This window comes from Mobula hypostoma, chromosome 5, assembly GCF_963921235.1.
Source record: "Mobula hypostoma chromosome 5, sMobHyp1.1, whole genome shotgun sequence".
NCBI classification, from domain to species: Eukaryota; Metazoa; Chordata; class Chondrichthyes; order Myliobatiformes; family Myliobatidae; genus Mobula; species Mobula hypostoma.
The window spans coordinates 188,532,125-188,550,090 of record NC_086101.1 but is presented as its reverse complement, the minus strand read 5'-3'; the positions used below and the strand labels follow the sequence as shown (position 1 = coordinate 188,550,090).

Sequence of the window (17,966 nt, the reverse complement as noted above, 5' to 3'; positions counted from 1 at the left end):
TATCAGAAACAAGTTGCTTGAGGAGATGGTGGAGGCAGATAATATCACAACATTTAAGAGGAAGCTGGACAGACACTTGAATAGACAGGGCACACAAGGCTATGAATCTAATTCCTTTGGTATTACCGTGAAGTACAATGGTCAGCAGAGATGTAATGGGCCAAATATCTCCTTGCTGTGCACTGCAATTCTGTGTCCAAAAGCTGACCTTGCTAGCAGTATTCAGATCCCATCAAATAAGTATGTAAACATTAATTGTTACTTTAGTGTAGTGTATGTACACAAAGGCTCATTCGTAGCAGAATTACATAATACATTTTCATGTTACATTGCTGTTTGAGCAGGGCTTGTTAAAATACGCACTTCAATGCTCTATTAAAGTTGCAGTAATATATAAATTTTAAACTTTATTGTGCACAAAGCCATCTGTGATTATTTGCAAGAAATTATTGTGAAAAATGCATTTCACATTGTAAAACTGCTGGTGCAATTTATCTGCCTGCACAGTTGTGAAAATTCTCTGTACCTTCCTTAAAACATTTCATCCTGTGACTATCATTTTGGAGTGAGAAAATTCTCGGTCCCTCCTTAAAGCACTTCACACGGTGACTATTATTCTGGAGTGTGTTGACCAGGGATGTGGCTACTGTTCTATGCTGCAGGTTCCTTCAGCAAGAACTTACAATTTTGGAAAGTATGAAGTGATAAAGGTTGTTGTTGGGAACCCCATTGTAAGTGTGGGCTTAATTTTTGTTTCAATCAGGTGCATGAGAGAGAGAGAGAGTGAATGACTGAAATTATTAGGTAGAGAGTGTGCAGAAAAGTTTGACAAGGACGTTCACCAGACTGGAGGGCTTGAGATACAAAGAGAGATTGGATAGGCTGAGACTTTTCCCTGATTGAAGAAGTCTGGGGGGGGGGGGTGGGATTGGTGACTTTGTAGAATTATGGGGAGTTAGATAATCACGGTCATTTTCCCAAGGTAGAGGAGTATGAAACTAGAGGCCATAGAACATCTAAGAAAAACTCCTATTAAAAATTCTTAGAATTCTATCTAAGAGTTTCTTAAATACCCCTTGTATATCTGCCTTTTCTCTGTAATCTTTGATGTCCTTACTAATCAAGAACATACCCAACATCCGCTTCTACTATACCCAGTGACTTTTACCATCCACTTTACCTATGTCCCTTGCAATTTTATAAACCCCTATAAGGTCACCCCTCATTCTTCTACACTTCAATGAGTGAAGACCAAGCTGGAAGATATAAATATTTTGCTAACACTGAAATGAACTACATCAACTTAAAAATATCAAGAGATTGAGGAGAAAGTTTAGGAGCAATTTTCTTGAGGTAACTGCTGCAATGAAATTATTTATCATAGGAAGTGAATGTCATGAAAATCAATTGGTAAGGCTGTGTGGAGAGTGGGTCTCAGCAAGATGCAATGATCTTTGCTGTAGAATTGTGTTGCTTCATCTGTCTTGATGTAACTCTTAATATGTTTACAGAATTTCTTCAGTTTCCTGTGGGGTTATGTTGGAGAGCTGGCAACCAGGCAGCCAGGTGAACTGAAAGTAATTGATGGGATGGTGCCGTAAGTACAAGACAACCCTTAGAGCATTTTAGTGCTTCCTCAATGGTGTGTGTGTGTGTGTGCAGTCTGCTTATTGAAATAGAGAGCTTCCTAATCTCAGATAGCCTTGAATGCATTGCTGATACTGATTGCTGTAAAAGTGTTGTGATAACCACTACACCACCATACCACCAAGGCCTCTCTTTTCCTTAAATAGTCTTTAGAGCACCACCATTAATGGTTTATGTACAACTCTTAATGGACCTTCCAAAATACATCACATACCGGTATCTAAATCCATCTGCCCAGTTTTCCAGCTAATCAATAATGTAACCATATTATCCTCCTCAATATCAACACTACAATTAATTTTCATGTCATCTGCGAATTTACAGCATGGCACAGTCGCATTAAGGTTAGAGTATGGGTTCCCAACCGTGGAATAATACCATTAAGCAAGGGGTCAGTGGGCCCCAGGTGGGGAAGCCCTGGGTTAGAGTAACTATCAACTGTAAGATTGGGGTTCTGCAGGGAATTTGTATGTTTTCCCCATGGCCGCATGGGCTTCCTCTGGGTGCTTTGGTTTCCTTTCCATAAGACCATAAGATATAGGAGCAGAAGTAGGCCTTTTGACCCATCAAGTCTGCTCTGCCTTTCAATAATGGGCTGACCCAATTCTTCCAGTCATTCCCACTCCCCTAACTTCTCCCCATACCCTTTGATGCCCTAGCTAATCAAGAACCTATCTATCTCTGCCTTAAATTCACCCAATGACTTGGCTTTCACAGCCGCTCGTGGCAACAAATTCCACAGATTTACCACCCTCTGATTACAGTAATTTCTCCGCATCTCTGTTCCAAATGGACGTCCTTCAATCCTGAAGTTGTGCCCTCTTGTCCTGGACTCCCCTACCATGGGAAATAACTTTGCCATATCTAATCTGCTCAGGCCTTTTGACATTCAGAATGTTTCAATGGGATTCCCCCCCCCCCCCCCCGCCACCTCCATTCTCCTGAACTCCAGGGAATACAGCCTAAGAGCTGCCAGACGTTCCTCATACGGTAACCCTTTCATTTCTGGAATCATTCTGGTGAATCTTTTCTGAACCCTTTCCATTTCAGTATGTCCTTTCTAAAATAAGGAGCCCAAAACTGCACACAATACTCCCAAGTGTGGTCTCACGAGTGCCTTATGGAGCCTCAACATCACGTCCCTGCTCTTATATTCTATACCACTAGAAATGAATGCCAACATTGCATTCACCTTATTCACCGCCAGATCAACCTGGAGGTTAATGTTTTGGGTATCCTGCACGAGGACTCCTAAGTCCCTTTGCACCTCTGTATTTTGAATTCCTTCCCCATCTAAATAATAGACTGCCCATTTATTTCTTCCACCAAAGTGACCATACACTTTCCAACATTGTATTTCATTTGCCACTTCTTTGCCCATTTCCCTAAAATATCTAAGTCACTCTGCAGGCTCTCTGTTTCCTCAACACTACCTGCTCCACCACTTATCTTTGTATCATTGGCAAATTTAGCTACAAATCCATTAATCCCCAGTCCAAATCACTGACATACATCGTAAAAAGCAGTGGTCCCAGCACCGACCCCTGTGGAACTCCACTGGTAACTGGCACCCAGCCAAAATAGGATTCCTTTATTCCCACTCTCTGTTTTCTGCCGATCAGCCAATGCTCCACCCATGCTAGTAACTCCTCTGTAATTCCATGGGCTCTTATCTTGCTAAGCAGACTCGTGCCGTATCTCGTCAAAGGCCTTCTATAAATCCAAGAACACCACATCTACTGCATCTCCTTTGTGTACCCTGCTTGTAATTTCCTCAAAAGATTGCAATAGGTTAGGCAGGATTTTCCTTTCAGGAAACCATGCTGGCTTTGGCCTATCTTATCAAATGCCTCCGTAATCTCACCCCTAACAATCGATTCCAACAACTTCCCAACCACTGATGTCAGGCTAACAGGTCTATAGTTTCCTTGCTGCTGTCTCCCACCCTTCTTAAATAGCAGAGTTACATTTGCAATTTTCCAGTCACCCAGCACAGCCAGAATCACATCCCAAAGACATACAGGTTAGGGTTAGTAAGTTGTGGCCATGTTATGTTGGTGCCAGAAGCAGCCGATACTTGCTGCCTGCCCCCAGCACATCATTGGATGTGTTGGTCATGTATACAAATCGTGCATTTCACTGTGTGTACATGTGACAAATAAAGCCAATCTCTTTAATCTTTAAAATTTACTAATCATAAGCAACAGCTGTTCCAGCAGTAATCCCTGGGATACATCACTGGTAACAGACTTCCGAACAGAAAAGCAACCAACCCTGCACAAAAATTACCCCTTGTCTGCTAATAACAAGCCAACTTTGAATTCCATTTGCTTTTGACCCCGTGAGCTCTAACCTTTTGAACCAGCCTCGCATGAGGGACTTTGTCAAATTTCTTACTAATGTCCGCATAAACAACACTAATCACACATTTCATCTTAAGCCCATTCTCCCTACTGGGGCATAGGCTGCCGACAGCTGCTAGCCAGAGTCCCCTGTCCTGGGCCGAAGGTTGACTGGACCCTGGCTTCCACTTTCACCACCCGACTTCATATGTCTTCTAGGCGAAGGTCCTTCCTTTTCCAGGGATGAGCTCTTTGGAGCTTCTGCTGGCGTTTCTGTAGCTTTGGGTTTTTTATGGAGTGTGGTTGCTCACCCCAACCCCAACCCTCTTCCTTCCGCAGCCGGGCTTGAGATGTTATTAACCACATACTGCTCTCGTCAATATTCAAAAAAAAAACCTCAGTCAAACTGTACAGATGAGATCAGTCATGTAGGATCTCCCACCCGCAAAACTTTGTTAACTATCCCATACTAACCTCTGCCTTTTCAAGTGTGCATTATTCCTGCTCCAATCGTTTCCCTACCACGAGCGTTAGACTCACGTCTATAATTACCTATCTCAAGCCTGCTGCCCTTTTTTGAAGTGAGATGCCATCCAGTCACCTGGCACCACCCCAGTGGCCAGCATAGATTTAAAGATGGGCTCTAGCAATCTCTTCCATGACCTCCCATTGCCATTCTGTGATGCATCTCTGAATGAACACTGTTGGTCTGTCCACCATTATGCCTGCTAAGGCATCGATTCAGGTGAATTTATTGTCCTATACATCAGGGTGCACTGTAATTCCATGCTCGTGTGAAGCCCGCAGAGTAAAAGATATCCAGTACGTGATCATAATAAATACAGCAATAAGGGCAAAGCAACGGAGTGGTGCTTTCCTTTTTAAAACCATAATAAACTAGGGGTGGAATTAGGCCACTGGGCCCATCAAGTCTACTCTGCTGTTCGGTCCATTGGGTCTGCTCTGCCATTCAACTATTGCTGATTAAGTATCCCTCTCAACCCCATTGAAATGAAAGCATGCTGTCGAATATCCCTGTTCCCCTCCATCCTAGAATCTGCAATTGCAGTGTTGTTCTCCTCAGTAAGTACACATGTGGGTGGCAGGGTGGAGATAAGTCTCTACCAAAGGAGGCGAAAGGCACTCCTTCACTCCTCTAGTTTGCAGGTCACCCTAGGGCAAGGTGTGGCACCTGCTTAGGCCCCCAATCAGGGTCACGTGAAGCCTTGGGAGCAGGTGGTGGATGTTTATGTGACTACAGACGCCAGGCAGGCAACCTCTGAAGAGTATTGATAAGGCTGGGGTCACCCATCCTATAAAGGCAATGGTGAACCACCCCTGGAGAAAATCTGCCAAGTACATTCATAGTTATGAGACTTTGATGGCCCACGTCATGCGACACGGCGCACATGACCCAGGTCCCCTAGCACTCCGTACAGATCACACTTTGGTCCCTAATAGGCCTTACTCTTTCCCTCGTCAACCCCTTGCTCTCAATATACTTGCTGTGTTCATGTTGTTTTAATAAACATCACCAATAGCCTGTCCTGGTCCAGTCACGTAGACATCATGACTGAGAAACACTCACCAGCATCTCTGCTTCCATGGGAGCCTAAAGAAATCTGGCACGTCCAACCCTCACCAATTTTTATTGATGCATCATTAAAGCATCCTGTCTGGATGCACCATGGCTTAGTATGGCAACTGCTCTGCCTGTGACTGTAAGAAACTGCAGAGAGTTGTTCAGCACATCATGGAAATCAGCCTCCCCTTCATGGGCTCTGTCTGCACCAAGGAGGTGGAAGATCACTAAATGTCACATCTTGAGATATTTCTGGTCAATACTGTACGCTGCACTGACCGGTGGTCACTACTATAAGTCTCCCCACTGTGGACTCTAAAGTTCTCTCTGCCTTGGTAAAGCAGCCGGCATAATCAAAGACCCCACCCACCCCAGACAATTTGGATCTCCCCTCTCCTATCGACCGAGATATGAAAGGACGTACCACCAAGCTCAAGAACAGTTCTATCCCACTGTTCCCGTAGGCTCTTGACCTCACAGTCTACTTCATTATGGCCTTGCACTTTATTGTGTAACTACACTTTCTCTGTAATTGTAACACTTTATTCTGCATTCTGTTACTGTCTTCCTTTTACTGCCTAAATTAATGTTGTAATGAATGTATTTTACAAATGGAATGCAAGATAAGCTATATGGCATTACATGTAACCGCTGTAAATCAATTTGCACTGTACTTTTTTTGTAGCCAGTTGTATGATCTATCCCAGATGTTCCCTGAAGCTGCATGCAGTTTAGCTCAGTCTACCCTGAGGCAAAGTATGCAGGAACTAGAGGATCAGCTGCGAGCTAAAGGTCGGGCTTGGTTTCCGAAATTGGACAAGGTAAGTAGGGTTGGCTGCACCTGTTTGAATGCTCATCCTGAATATGTATGTCCAGGGCCTTTACTAACCAAGTATTAGACAGGGGAACACAGAGTAAGAAAACAACCAAAAGAACTCTGTAGGTCAGGCAGTACTTGTAGGGGGAAATGGACAATTGGCATTTCAGGCCAAGACCCTTCATCTGGACTATTGACTAATCTAATTTGGAGTTCACCCATCGCACCAACTGGTTCTTGCATGAGTTCATGTTGTGTTGCCTTCTATATTGATGGCACCTCTTTATTCGTCAAAGTCAAAGTATGAAGTTATGTTTGCAGTATACAACCCTGAGATTCATCTTCCCACAGACAGTCACAAACCCGTTTACAGAAAACAGCAAACATTCAACACATTAAAAAGACATGAAGCTTTAGAAATAAAAAGGTTCTGGAGTATCTTCAAAAGCTTCATGGTCAGCACAACATTGTGGGCCAAAGGGCCTGTAGTGTGCTGTAGATTTTCTATGTTCTATAACAGGTCACGCAAATGGCAAAAAGATGAGTAAAAAAACACAGAATATAAAACGTCAAACCAGAAAGTCATTGAAACAATCTGACTGTTCAGTTTACTTCAGTTCAGTTCAATTTAGCACTGTTCATTGACTGCTGGCTACAGTTCCAGTCCGTTCAGATCAAAATCGCACAAAATAGCAATGCAAAAAGGAGTAACCAGAAATGCATCATAACATGAACTACAGTGTCCAATCCACAAACCGCGTCAATTAAACCTTACCCAGGACTCAGGCAGCATTGAGTGAGAGGGAGAGAGAGACCAGTCAAACACAGGCACCTTTTGGGAACAGTGACCTGCTGTTACCTTTACCTAGTTTCTACCCATATCCCAAAAAGTCTCTTGTCATTCAAGCCTCCTCTGTCCAACATGGAATAGTGCAGAGCAGGAACAGGCCTGTGATGTCTGGGACAACTATGATCCCAATTTAAACTGTACATCTGCATGCATGTGGTCCATATCCCTCCCTTCCCTGCCTGTTCATTTGTCTATCAATCTGTTTCTTTTCCACCTCCTTCTGTGGCAGCACATTCCAGGCACCCAACATTGTGTTTAAAAAGAAAACCTTGCCTCGTAAATCTTTTTTAAACTTCTCTCCTTTCACTTTAAAGATTTATATATATTTTTTTAAAGGTTCAACACAGTAACAAGCCGTTCCAGCCCAGTGAGCCCGTGCCACCCAATTAACCTACTAACATTGAATCATACAGTGAAATGAGTCGCTTACATCAAGTCAAATCAATGAGGATTGTGCTGGGGAGCCCACAAGTGTCAACATGCTTCCAGCACCAACATAGCATGCCCATGTCTTCCTAACCCTAACCCTAACCGGAACGTCTTTGGAATGTGGGAGGAAACTGGAGCACGCAGAGGAAACCCACATGGTCATGTACCGGCATACAGACTCTGGTTGCCGGTACTATAAACGGCTAACTGCCATGCGGTACCATGCTGCCCTTAAAGAAGGCTCATTTCTGAGATGTGGAAAAATCGGCTGCAATGAATTTGATGCAGCTCACTCAGAGCATTGAGTTCCTTTCATTAGAGCAACACACAAATTTAACCAGAATCACCACTTGCAGTCCCAATGAAGGGTTTTGACTCCAAACATTGACTATTCACTTCCCTCCATAGCTGACGCCCGTCCCGCTGAGTTCCTCCAGCATCTTGATGTTGCTCACCATTTGAAGCCATTGCTGTAACTTCTGGTATTTTTTCTAATGAATATTATTTTTCCTCTTTGGAAGGCAGCCAGACATTGCAGGCAGTACCTTCGTGCTCTCAGCACAAAATTTGCAATAACTCTCCAGACATGCTGTATTTTGAGTGAGACATTAACCCCATATTCACCCTTTAGTTTTGTAATAGGTCTCGTGGCCCTCTTTGAACGACCGGGGAGTGGAGGGGGATCTCCCTGGGGTCCTACAAAACACCTCTGAACCTCTGTAACTGAAGTAGATTACTTGGTCTTTGTAGCAATTGCTGTTTGAGAGAGAATGCTGAGAAGCATTTTCCATAGCACTAAAGTGACTTGATGTTATAAATAATCAATAAATTAGAAAGCATTTTGAAGCATCCCTGAACTGACGGGTGCCATGGAACCTCTTTCCTTCTGATTTCTGATGTTACTGTCTTTCTGGATGTACGGATTACTGGATGTGTGGCTCATTGACAGGATGCAGTACTTTGATCTTCAGATAGGCATAGGTGACCTGACAGTCTGCCACAGCCCATTCCATGCTTGTATTCATCAACAAGAAAAGTGGCCCGACCTAAAATGTCAACCATCCGTTTCCCTCCACAGAAGCTGAGTACTTCCGCAAGTACTTAGATGTGCCGAAGGGCCTGTTTCTGTGCTTTAGTGCTCTATGACTCTTTGCTTTTAGCTTCAGATTCCAGGATCTGCAGTCTCCAACAAGAAGCTGTTTGACACTGGAGAGCTTTGAGAGGCCATTATATACAGGAGCAGAACTAGTTCATTCAGACCATCAAGTGTGCTCACTATTCAGTCACGACAGCTTTTCTTCAAAACCACTGTCCTGTTTTCTCCCCAGGGAAAGAGTCTAAAACCTTCCACACTAATTCCCCACTCATTTATAGTTAACTGTAGCAGATGGAGAAACCTCTGCTTCTGCCCATATTTAGCCAGAATTCCCACCTGGAAGATTCCTGGTCAGTGTGGATCCCGGGGCACTACTTCACGAAACAGCTCCCTCTATTTTGCAACCCAGTACGCATCCTTTAGCTAGCAGATTGGTTGGTATCACAGGAGTTGATATTGTGCTTAAATGAGAACATGGAGTAATACAGCACAGTACAGGCCCTTCGGCCCACAATGTTGTGCCAACCAACTCTGAGAACAATCCTACCCCAAGCCTCCCACATAGTCCTCCATTTTACTTGTATCTGTGTGCCTGTCTAAGAATCTCTTAAATGTCAGAAATGTGTCTGACTCTACCACCACTCCTGGCATAGTGTGCCACGAGAAATTCTGTAGATGCTGGAAATCAAGTTGCTGGTAAAATGTTGTTGGCTGTCCACTCAATCAATGCACCTTCTCATCTTGTACACCTCTATCAAGTCATCTTCCATCCTCCTTCGTTCTAAAGAGACAGATCCTTGCTGGCTCAATGTATCCTCGTAAACATGCTCTACAATCCAGCTAAATCTCCTCTGCACCCTCTCTGAAGCATCCACATCCTTCCTATAATGAGGCGACCAGAACTGAACACAATATGCCAAGTATGGTCTAACCAGGGTTTTACAGAGCTGCAACATTACTTTGCAACTCCTGAACTCAATCCCCCAATTAACGAAGGCCAACGTACCATATGCCTTCTTAACCACCCTATCAACTTGCATGGCTATTTGATACCGTATTTCACAAGTAATAAGTTAAACTTAACTCCTTGAAAATTACTTCAGTGACTGTGAAGTGTTCTGTGATGTCTTGCAGGTTCTGACAGGTGCTGTGTAAATGTACATCTGTTCAATATTTCATGATTCAAATGCTTTCTCCACAAGTCAGCCAAACCACCTGGGGAGTTCACTGTCCTTTCCAAGAAGCGCAGTGGTGCAAACACTAGTGCTGTGTAGAATGGAATAGTTTAGATGTGTGGGTCCACAAAGGTTCGAAGTTACACCTCCCAAATATTGAAAGGCCTACATAGAGTGTACATGTAGAGAATGTTTCCAGTAGTGGGAGAGTCTAGGACCAGAGGGTGCAGTCTCAGAATAGACAGACATCCCTTTAGAACAGAGATGAGGAGGGATTTCTTTAGCCAGAGTGTGGTGAGTCTGTGGAAGTTATTGCTACAGACAGCTGTGGAGGCCAAGTCTTTGAGTATATTTAAAGCGGAAGTTGATGGGTTCTTTATTAGTAAGGGTGTCAAAGATTATGGGGAGAAGGCAGGAGAATGGGGTTGAGAGGGAAAATAATTCAGACATGATGGAATGGCAGAGCAGACTCGATGGGCCAAATGGCCTAATTCTGCTCGTGTATCTTATGGTCTTATATTGCACTCCTGATGTTGAAGGTTCATGTCAGTACCACTAATGGTTCAGTGGGTTATCCCGCAAGTCCCTGAGGTCAAAGCTGACAGAAGAGAAACAACGTTTGATTTCAGGATCCTTGTCGAGAGAGGCTGACAGCACAGATGTTCCTTGCTCCAGGTCGCCATCGAGCAACTCCTATGGACGTACTCTATTGTAATGGTCCTGCAAAAGACACGTACATTTACACAGCACCCATCACAACCTCTGAGACACCACAGAGTGCTTCAGAGATGATTAGTTAACCTTTTTTTAAAATAAGATTAGCTTTATTTGTCACATGTATGTCATAGCATTCTGTGTAATGTGTCATTTACATCAAAGATCAACACAGTCCACGTTGTGCTGGGGACAGCCTGCAAGTGTCATCATGCTTCATGCTTTTAAGGACTTTACAACTCATTTTCTTAATACTTATTGCTTGCTTATTTATTTAATTATTATTACTTTTTTTTTGTATTTGCACAGTTTGTTGATTTTTGCACATTGGTTTGTTTGTCCGTATTTGTTGTGTATGGCATTTCATTGATTCTATCGTGTTTCTTTGTCTTTGGTTCAAAGTTGAAGTAAATTTATTATCAATCTACATTTATGTCATATTATACAACCCTGAGATTCATTTTCTTGTGGCATACTCAATAAATCCAATAGCCATAATAGAATCAATGATAGACCACACCAACTGGGCAGAAGACCCAGTGTGCAGAAGACGACAAGCTGTGCAAGTTTAAAAAAAAGAAAATACTTATAACTATAATAAATAAGCAATAAATATCAAGAACATGAGACGAAGAATCCTTGAAAGAGAGTCCATAGGTTGTGGGAACATTTCAGTGATGGGGCAAGTGAAGTTGTGATGGTTGAGGGGTAATAACTGTTCCTGAACCTGGTGGAGTGGATCCTGAGGATCCTGTACCACCTTCCTGATGGCAGCAGTGAGAAGAGAGCCTGGTTTGGGTGGTGGGGGTCCTTGATGATGGATGCTGCTTTCCTATGACAGCACTCAGTGTTGATTTGCTCAATAGTGGGGAGAGCTTTACGTGCGATGAACTGGGCCATATCCACTACTTATTGTAGGGTGTTCTGTTCAAGGGCATTGGTGTTCCCATACCAGGCTGTGATGCAGCCAGTCAATATACTCTCCACACCACACACCTACAGAAGTTTGTCAAGATTTTAGATACCATGCCAGTTCTTCACAAACTCCTAACACGTACTCTGATATTAAATTAACTTTGAACGCAGCATGCCAACAACCCTTATGTCTTTGGAATGTGGGGGAAAACTAGAGCAGTGGGAGGATGCTGTAAAGTATTACGCTACTATGCTGTACTGTTTGAAGAGTGGTCATTTACAGAGGAAATATGGTATCAGTTTATGTGCAGTTAAACCTACAAGAGCAGATCATCATCGCTGTGACTGTGTCCAATTAGCAAGGAAATTGCTTCAGGAAAGGAGCAAACTGGTAATTGAAATGAGTTGTGAGATCACCAAATGACTTATGGTTGTTGGTAGTAATCAGGTCAGCTGGTCCCTTTGGACAAATGCGGCAAGTATTCCATTGAAGCTTTCAGTCACTGATGCAGTATGTGTTCTCTTTCAGCTAATTTACCTCAAAATTACGGGGGCTCTCTTCCCAACCTCTGATTTCCGACATCCTGTGGTGACCCCTGCACTGGTACATTTGAGTCAAATGCTCACTAAGGTAGGTAGAACTCCCACGTTTATACTGTACGTAGATTCGACAGTACCATAAAAGGCAAACCTTAAGATTCAAAATTGTTAGTTGTCATTCTTCAGTACACCAGTGTAAAGGAGAACAAAATTATTGTGCTCCAGATCTGATACAGCATTAAAAAAAACGAAAGCATAAAGAGCGTATGTATGCAATCCTACAAAACACAATGCACAAGTTACTCTTCTATACATTCACTGAATGTATATACATAAAGTGACACTAAGTGATGTGTATGTAGTGATAGAGGGGGTGGTGTGTGTGTGTGGATGGGTGGTGTGAGTGTGAATGGATGGATGGGGTGGTGTATGTGTTAATGGGTGGATGGGGGTGGTGGGTTGTGTGTGTTAATCAGTGGATAGGGGTAGTGGTGTGTGTGTGTTAATGAGTGGATGGGGAAGGTGGTGTGTGTGTGTTAATGAGTGGAAGGGTTTGGTGAGGTGTGTGTTAATCAGTGGATGGGGATGGTGTGTGTGTTAATGAGTGGATGGGGGTGGTGTGTGTTAATCAGTGGATGGGGGTGGTGTGTGTTAATCAGTGGATGGGGGTGGTGTGTGTGTTAATCAGTGGATAGGGGTAGTGGTGTGTGTGTTAATCAGTGGATAGGGGTAGTGGTGTGTGTGTTAATCAGTGGATGGGTGGTGGTGTGTGTGTTAATGAGTGGATGGGGTGGTGGTGTGTGTGTGTTAATCAGTATATGGGGGTGGTGGTGTGTGTGTTAATGAGTGGATAGGGGTAGTGGTGTGTGTGTTAATCAGTGGATAGGGGTAGTGGTGTGTGCGTTAATCAGTGGATGAGGGTGGTGTGTGTGTTAATGAGTGGATAGGGGTGGTGGTGTGTGTGTGTTAATCAGTATATGGGGGTGGTGGTGTGTGTGTTAATGAGTGGATAGGGGTAGTGGTGTGTGTGTTAATCAGTGGATAGGGGTAGTGGTGTGTGCGTTAATCAGTGGATGAGGGTGGTGTGTGTGTTAATGAGTGGATAGGGGTGGTGGTGTGTGTGTGAATCAGTGGATGGGGTGGTATGTGTGTTAATGAGTGGATGGGGTGGTGGTGTGTGTGTTTCAATCAGTGGATGGTGCTGGTGTGTGTGTGTTAATCAGTGGATGGGGGTGGTGTGTGTTAATCAGTGGATAGGGGTGGTGGTGTGTGTGTTAATCAGTGGATGGGGGTGGTGTGTGTGTTAATCAGTGGATAGGGGTGGTAGTGTGTGTGTTAATCAGTGGATGGGGTGGTGGTGTGTGTGTTAATGAGTGGATAGGGGTGGTGGTGTGTGTGTAATCAGTGGATGGGGGTGGTGTGTTAATCAGTGGATAGGGATGGTGTGTGTGTGTTAATCAGTGGATGGGGGTGGTGTGTGTGTTTATGAGTGGATAGGGGTGGTGGTGTGTGTGTTAATGAGTGGATGGGGTGGTGTGTGTGTGTTAATCAGTGGATGGGGGTGGTGTGTGTGTTAATCAGTGGATAGGGGTGGTGGTGTGTGTGTTAATCAGTGGATGGGGGTGGTGTGTGTGTTAATGAGTGGATAGGGGTGGTGGTGTGTGTGTGTAAATCAGTGGGGTAGTGGTGTGTGTGTTAATCAGTTGATGGGGGTGGTGGTGTGTTAATCAGTGGATGGGGGTGGTGTTGTGTTAATCAGTGGATAGGGATGGTGTGTGTGTGTTAATCAGTGGATGGGGGTGGTGTGTGTGTTTATGAGTGGATAGGGGTGGTGTGTGTGTGTGTTAATCAGTGGACAGGGGTGGTGGTGTGTGTGTTAATCAGTGGATGGGGGTGGTGTGTGTGTTAATCAGTGGATGGGGTGGTGTGTGTGTGTGTTAATGAGTGGATAGGGGTGGTGTGTGTGTGTTAATCAGTGGATGGGGGTGGTGTGTGTGTTAATCAGTGGATGGGGGTAGTGTGTGTTAATCAGTGGATAGGGGTGGTGGTGTGTGTGTTAATCAGTGGATGGGGGTGGTGTGTGTGTTTATGAGTGGATAGGGGTGGTGGTGTGTGTGTTAATGAGTGGATGGGGGTGGTGTGTGTGTTAATGAGTGGATAGGGGTGGTGGTGTGTGTGTGTAAATCAGTGGGGTGGTGGTGTGTGTCTTAATCAGTTGATGGGGGTGGTGTGTGTTAATCAGTGGATGGGGGTGGTGTGTGTGTTAATCAGTGGATCGGGGTGGTGGTGTGTGTGTTAATGAGTGGATGGGGTGGTGGTGTGTGTGTTAATGAGTGGATAGGGGTGGTGTGTGTGTGTTAATCAGTGGATAAGGGTGGTGGTGTGTGTGTTAATCAGTGGATGGGGGTGGTGTTGTGTTAATCAGTGGATAGGGATGGTGTGTGTATGTTAATCAGTGGATGGGGTGGTGGTGTGTGTGTTAATCAGTGGATGGGGTGGTGGTGTGTGTGTTAATGAGTGCATGGGAGTGGTGTGTGTGTTAATCAGTGGATGGGGGTGGTGTGTGTGTTAATCAGTGGATAGGGGTGGTGTGTGTGTGTTAATCAGTGGATGGGGGTGGTGTGTGTGTTAATCAGTGGATGGGGTGGTGGTGTGTGTGTTAATGAGTGGATAGGGGTGGTGGTGTGTGTGTTAATGAGTGGATAGGGGTGGTGGTGTGTGTTAATCAGTGGATGGGGGTGGTGTGTGTGTTAATCAGTGGATAGGGGTGGTGGTGTGTGTGTTAATCAGTGGATGGGGGTGGTGGTGTGTGTGTTAATCAGTGGATGGGGGTGGTGTTGTGTTAATCAGTGGATAGGGATGGTGTGTGTGTGTTAATCAGTGGATGGGGGTGGTGTGTGTGTTTATGAGTGGATAGGGGTGGTGGTGTGTGTGTTAATGAGTGGATGGGGTGGTGTGTGTGTTAATCAGTGGATGGGGGTGGTGTGTGTGTTAATGAGTGGATAGGGGTGGTGGTGTGTGTGTTAATCAGTGGATGGGGGTGGTGTGTGTGTTAATGAGTGGATAGGGGTGGTGGTGTGTGTGTGTAAATCAGTGGGGTGGTGGTGTGTGTGTTAATCAGTTGATGGGGGTGGTGGTGTGTTAATCAGTGGATGGGGGTGGTGTTGTGTTAATCAGTGGATAGGGATGGTGTGTGTGTGTTAATCAGTGGATGGGGGTGGTGTGTGTGTTTATGAGTGGATAGGGGTGGTGTGTGTGTGTGTTAATCAGTGGACAGGGGTGGTGGTGTGTGTGTGTTAATCAGTGGACAGGGGTGGTGGTGTGTGTGTTAATCAGTGGATGGGGGTGGTGTGTGTGTTAATCAGTGGATGGGGGTGGTGTGTGTGTCTGTTAATGAGTGGATAGGGGTGGTGTGTGTGTGTTAATCAGTGGATGGGGGTGGTGTGTGTTAATCAGTGGATGGGGGTGGTGTGTGTGTGTTAATCAGTGGATGGGGGTGGTGTGTGTGTTAATGAGTGGATAGGGGTGGTGTGTGTGTGTGTGTTAATCAGTGGATGGGGGTGGTGTGTGTGTTTATGAGTGGATAGGGGTGGTGGTGTGTGTGTTAATGAGTGGATGGGGGTGGTGTGTGTGTTAATGAGTACATAGGGGTGGTGGTGTGTGTGTGTAAATCAGTGGGGTGGTGGTGTGTGTGTTAATCAGTTGATGGGGGTGGTGTGTGTTAATCAGTGGATAGGGATGGTGGTGTGTGTGTTAATCAGTTGATGGGGGTGGTGTGTGTTAATCAGTGGATAGGGATGGTGGTGTGTGTGTTAATCAGTGGATCGGGGTGGTGGTGTGTGTGTTAATGAGTAGATGGGGTGGTGGTGTGTGTGTTAATGAGTGGATGGGGGTGGTGTGTGTGTTAATCAGTGGATAAGGGTGGTGGTGTGTGTGTTAATCAGTGGATGGGGGTGGTGTGTGTGTTAATCAGTGGATAGGGGTGGTGGTGTGTGTGTTAATCAGTGGATGGGGTGGTGGTGTGTGTGTTAATCAGTGGATGGGGGTGGTGTGTGTGTTAATGAGTGGATAGGGGTGGTGGTGTGTGTGTTAATCAGTGGATAGGGGTGGTGGTGTGTGTGTTAATGAGTGGATAGGGGTGGTGGTGTGTGTGTGTTAATCAGTGGATGGGGGTGGTGTGTGTGTTAATCAGTGGATGGGGTGGTGGTGTGTGTGTTAATGAGTGGATGGGGATGGTGTGTGTTAATCAGTGGATGGGGTGGTGGTGTGTGTGTTAATGAGTGGATGGGGATGGTGTGTGTTAATCAGTCGATATCGGTTGGTGTGTGTGTTAATGAGTGGATAGGGGTGGTGGTGTGTGTGTTAATCAGTGGATAGGGGTGGTGGTGTGTGTGTTAATCAGTGGATAGGGGTGGTGGTGTGTGTGTTAATGAGTGGATAGGGGTGGTGTGTGTGTGTTAATCAGTGGATGGGTTTGGTGAGGTGTGTGTGTTAATCAGTGGATGGGGGTGGTGTGTGTGTTAATCAGTGGATGGGGTGGACTGTGTGTGTTACTGAGTGGATAGGGGTGGTGGTGTGTGTGTTAATCAGTGGATATGGGTGGTGGTGTGTGTGTTAATCAGTGGATGGGGGTGGTGTGTGTGTTAATCAGTGGATGGGGATGGTGTGTGTGTTAATGAGTGGATAGGGGTGGTGGTGTGTGTGTTAATCAGTGGATATGGGTGGTGGTGTGTGTGTTAATCAGTGGGGTGGTGGTGTGTGTGTTAATCAGTGGATGGGGGTAGTGTGTGTGTTAATCAGTGGATAGGGGTGGTGTGTGTGTGTTAATCAGTGGATGGGGTGGTGGTGTGTGTGTTAATGAGTGGATAGGGGTGGTGGTGTGTGTGTGTTAATCAGTGGATGGGGGTGGTGGTGTGTTAATCAGTGGATAGGGATGGTGTGTGTGTGTTAATCAGTGGATGGGGTGGTGTGTGTGTTTATGAGTGGATAGGGGTGGTGGTGTGTGTGTTAATGAGTGGATGGGGTGGTGTGTGTGTGTTAATCAGTGGATGGGGGTGGTGTGTGTGTTAATGAGTGGATAGGGGTGGTGGTGTGTGTGTTAATCAGTGGATGGGGGTGGTGTGTGTGTTAATGAGTGGATAGGGGTGGTGGTGTGTGTGTGTAAATCAGTGGGGTGGTGGTGTGTGTGTTAATCAATTGATGGGGGTGGTGGTGTGTTAATCAGTGGATGGGGGTGGTGTTGTGTTAATCAGTGGATAGGGATGGTGTGTGTGTGTTAATCAGTGGATGGGGGTGGTGTGTGTGTTAATCAGTGGATAGGGGTGGTGTGTGTGTGTGTTAATGAGTGGATAGGGGTGGTGGTGTGTGTGTTAATCAGTGGATGGGGGTGGTGTGTGTGTTAATCAGTGGATGGGGGTGGTGTGTGTGTGTGTTAATGAGTGGATAGGGGTGGTGTGTGTGTGTTAATCAGTGGATGGGGGTGGTGTGTGTGTTAATCAGTGGATAGGGGTGGTGTGTGTGTGTGTTAATCAGTGGATAGGGGTGGTGGTGTGTGTGTTAATCAGTGGATGGGGGTGGTGTGTGTGTTTATGAGTGGATAGGGGTGGTGGTGTGTGTGTTAATGAGTGGATGGGGGTGGTGTGTGTGTTAATGAGTGGATAGGGGTGGTGTGTGTGTGTAAATCAGTGGGGTGGTGGTGTGTGTGTTAATCAGTTGATGGGGGTGGTGTGTGTTAATCAGTGAATAGGGATGGTGGTGTGTGTGTTAATCAGTGGATGGGGTGGTGTGTGTGTTAATCAGTGGATCGGGGTGGTGGTGTGTGTGTTAATGAGTGGATGGGGTGGTGGTGTGTGTGTTAAT

The 17,966-nt window shown here is 45.2% G+C and overlaps 1 protein-coding gene across 3 annotated transcripts in view; it reads left to right on the top strand.

Moving 5' to 3' along the window:
* The window catches only part of nop14 (NOP14 nucleolar protein homolog (yeast)), a 91,817-nt gene that overhangs the window by 29,605 nt on the left and 44,246 nt on the right, over positions 1-17,966 (top strand). For all 3 annotated transcript variants that reach the window (XM_063049535.1, XM_063049536.1, XM_063049533.1), the window contains exons 11-13: positions 1,512-1,597; positions 6,257-6,392; positions 12,097-12,198. In XM_063049535.1, coding sequence (XP_062905605.1) covers positions 1,512-1,597; positions 6,257-6,392; positions 12,097-12,198 — 324 coding nt within the window. The remainder of the gene's footprint in view (positions 1-1,511; positions 1,598-6,256; positions 6,393-12,096; positions 12,199-17,966) is intronic.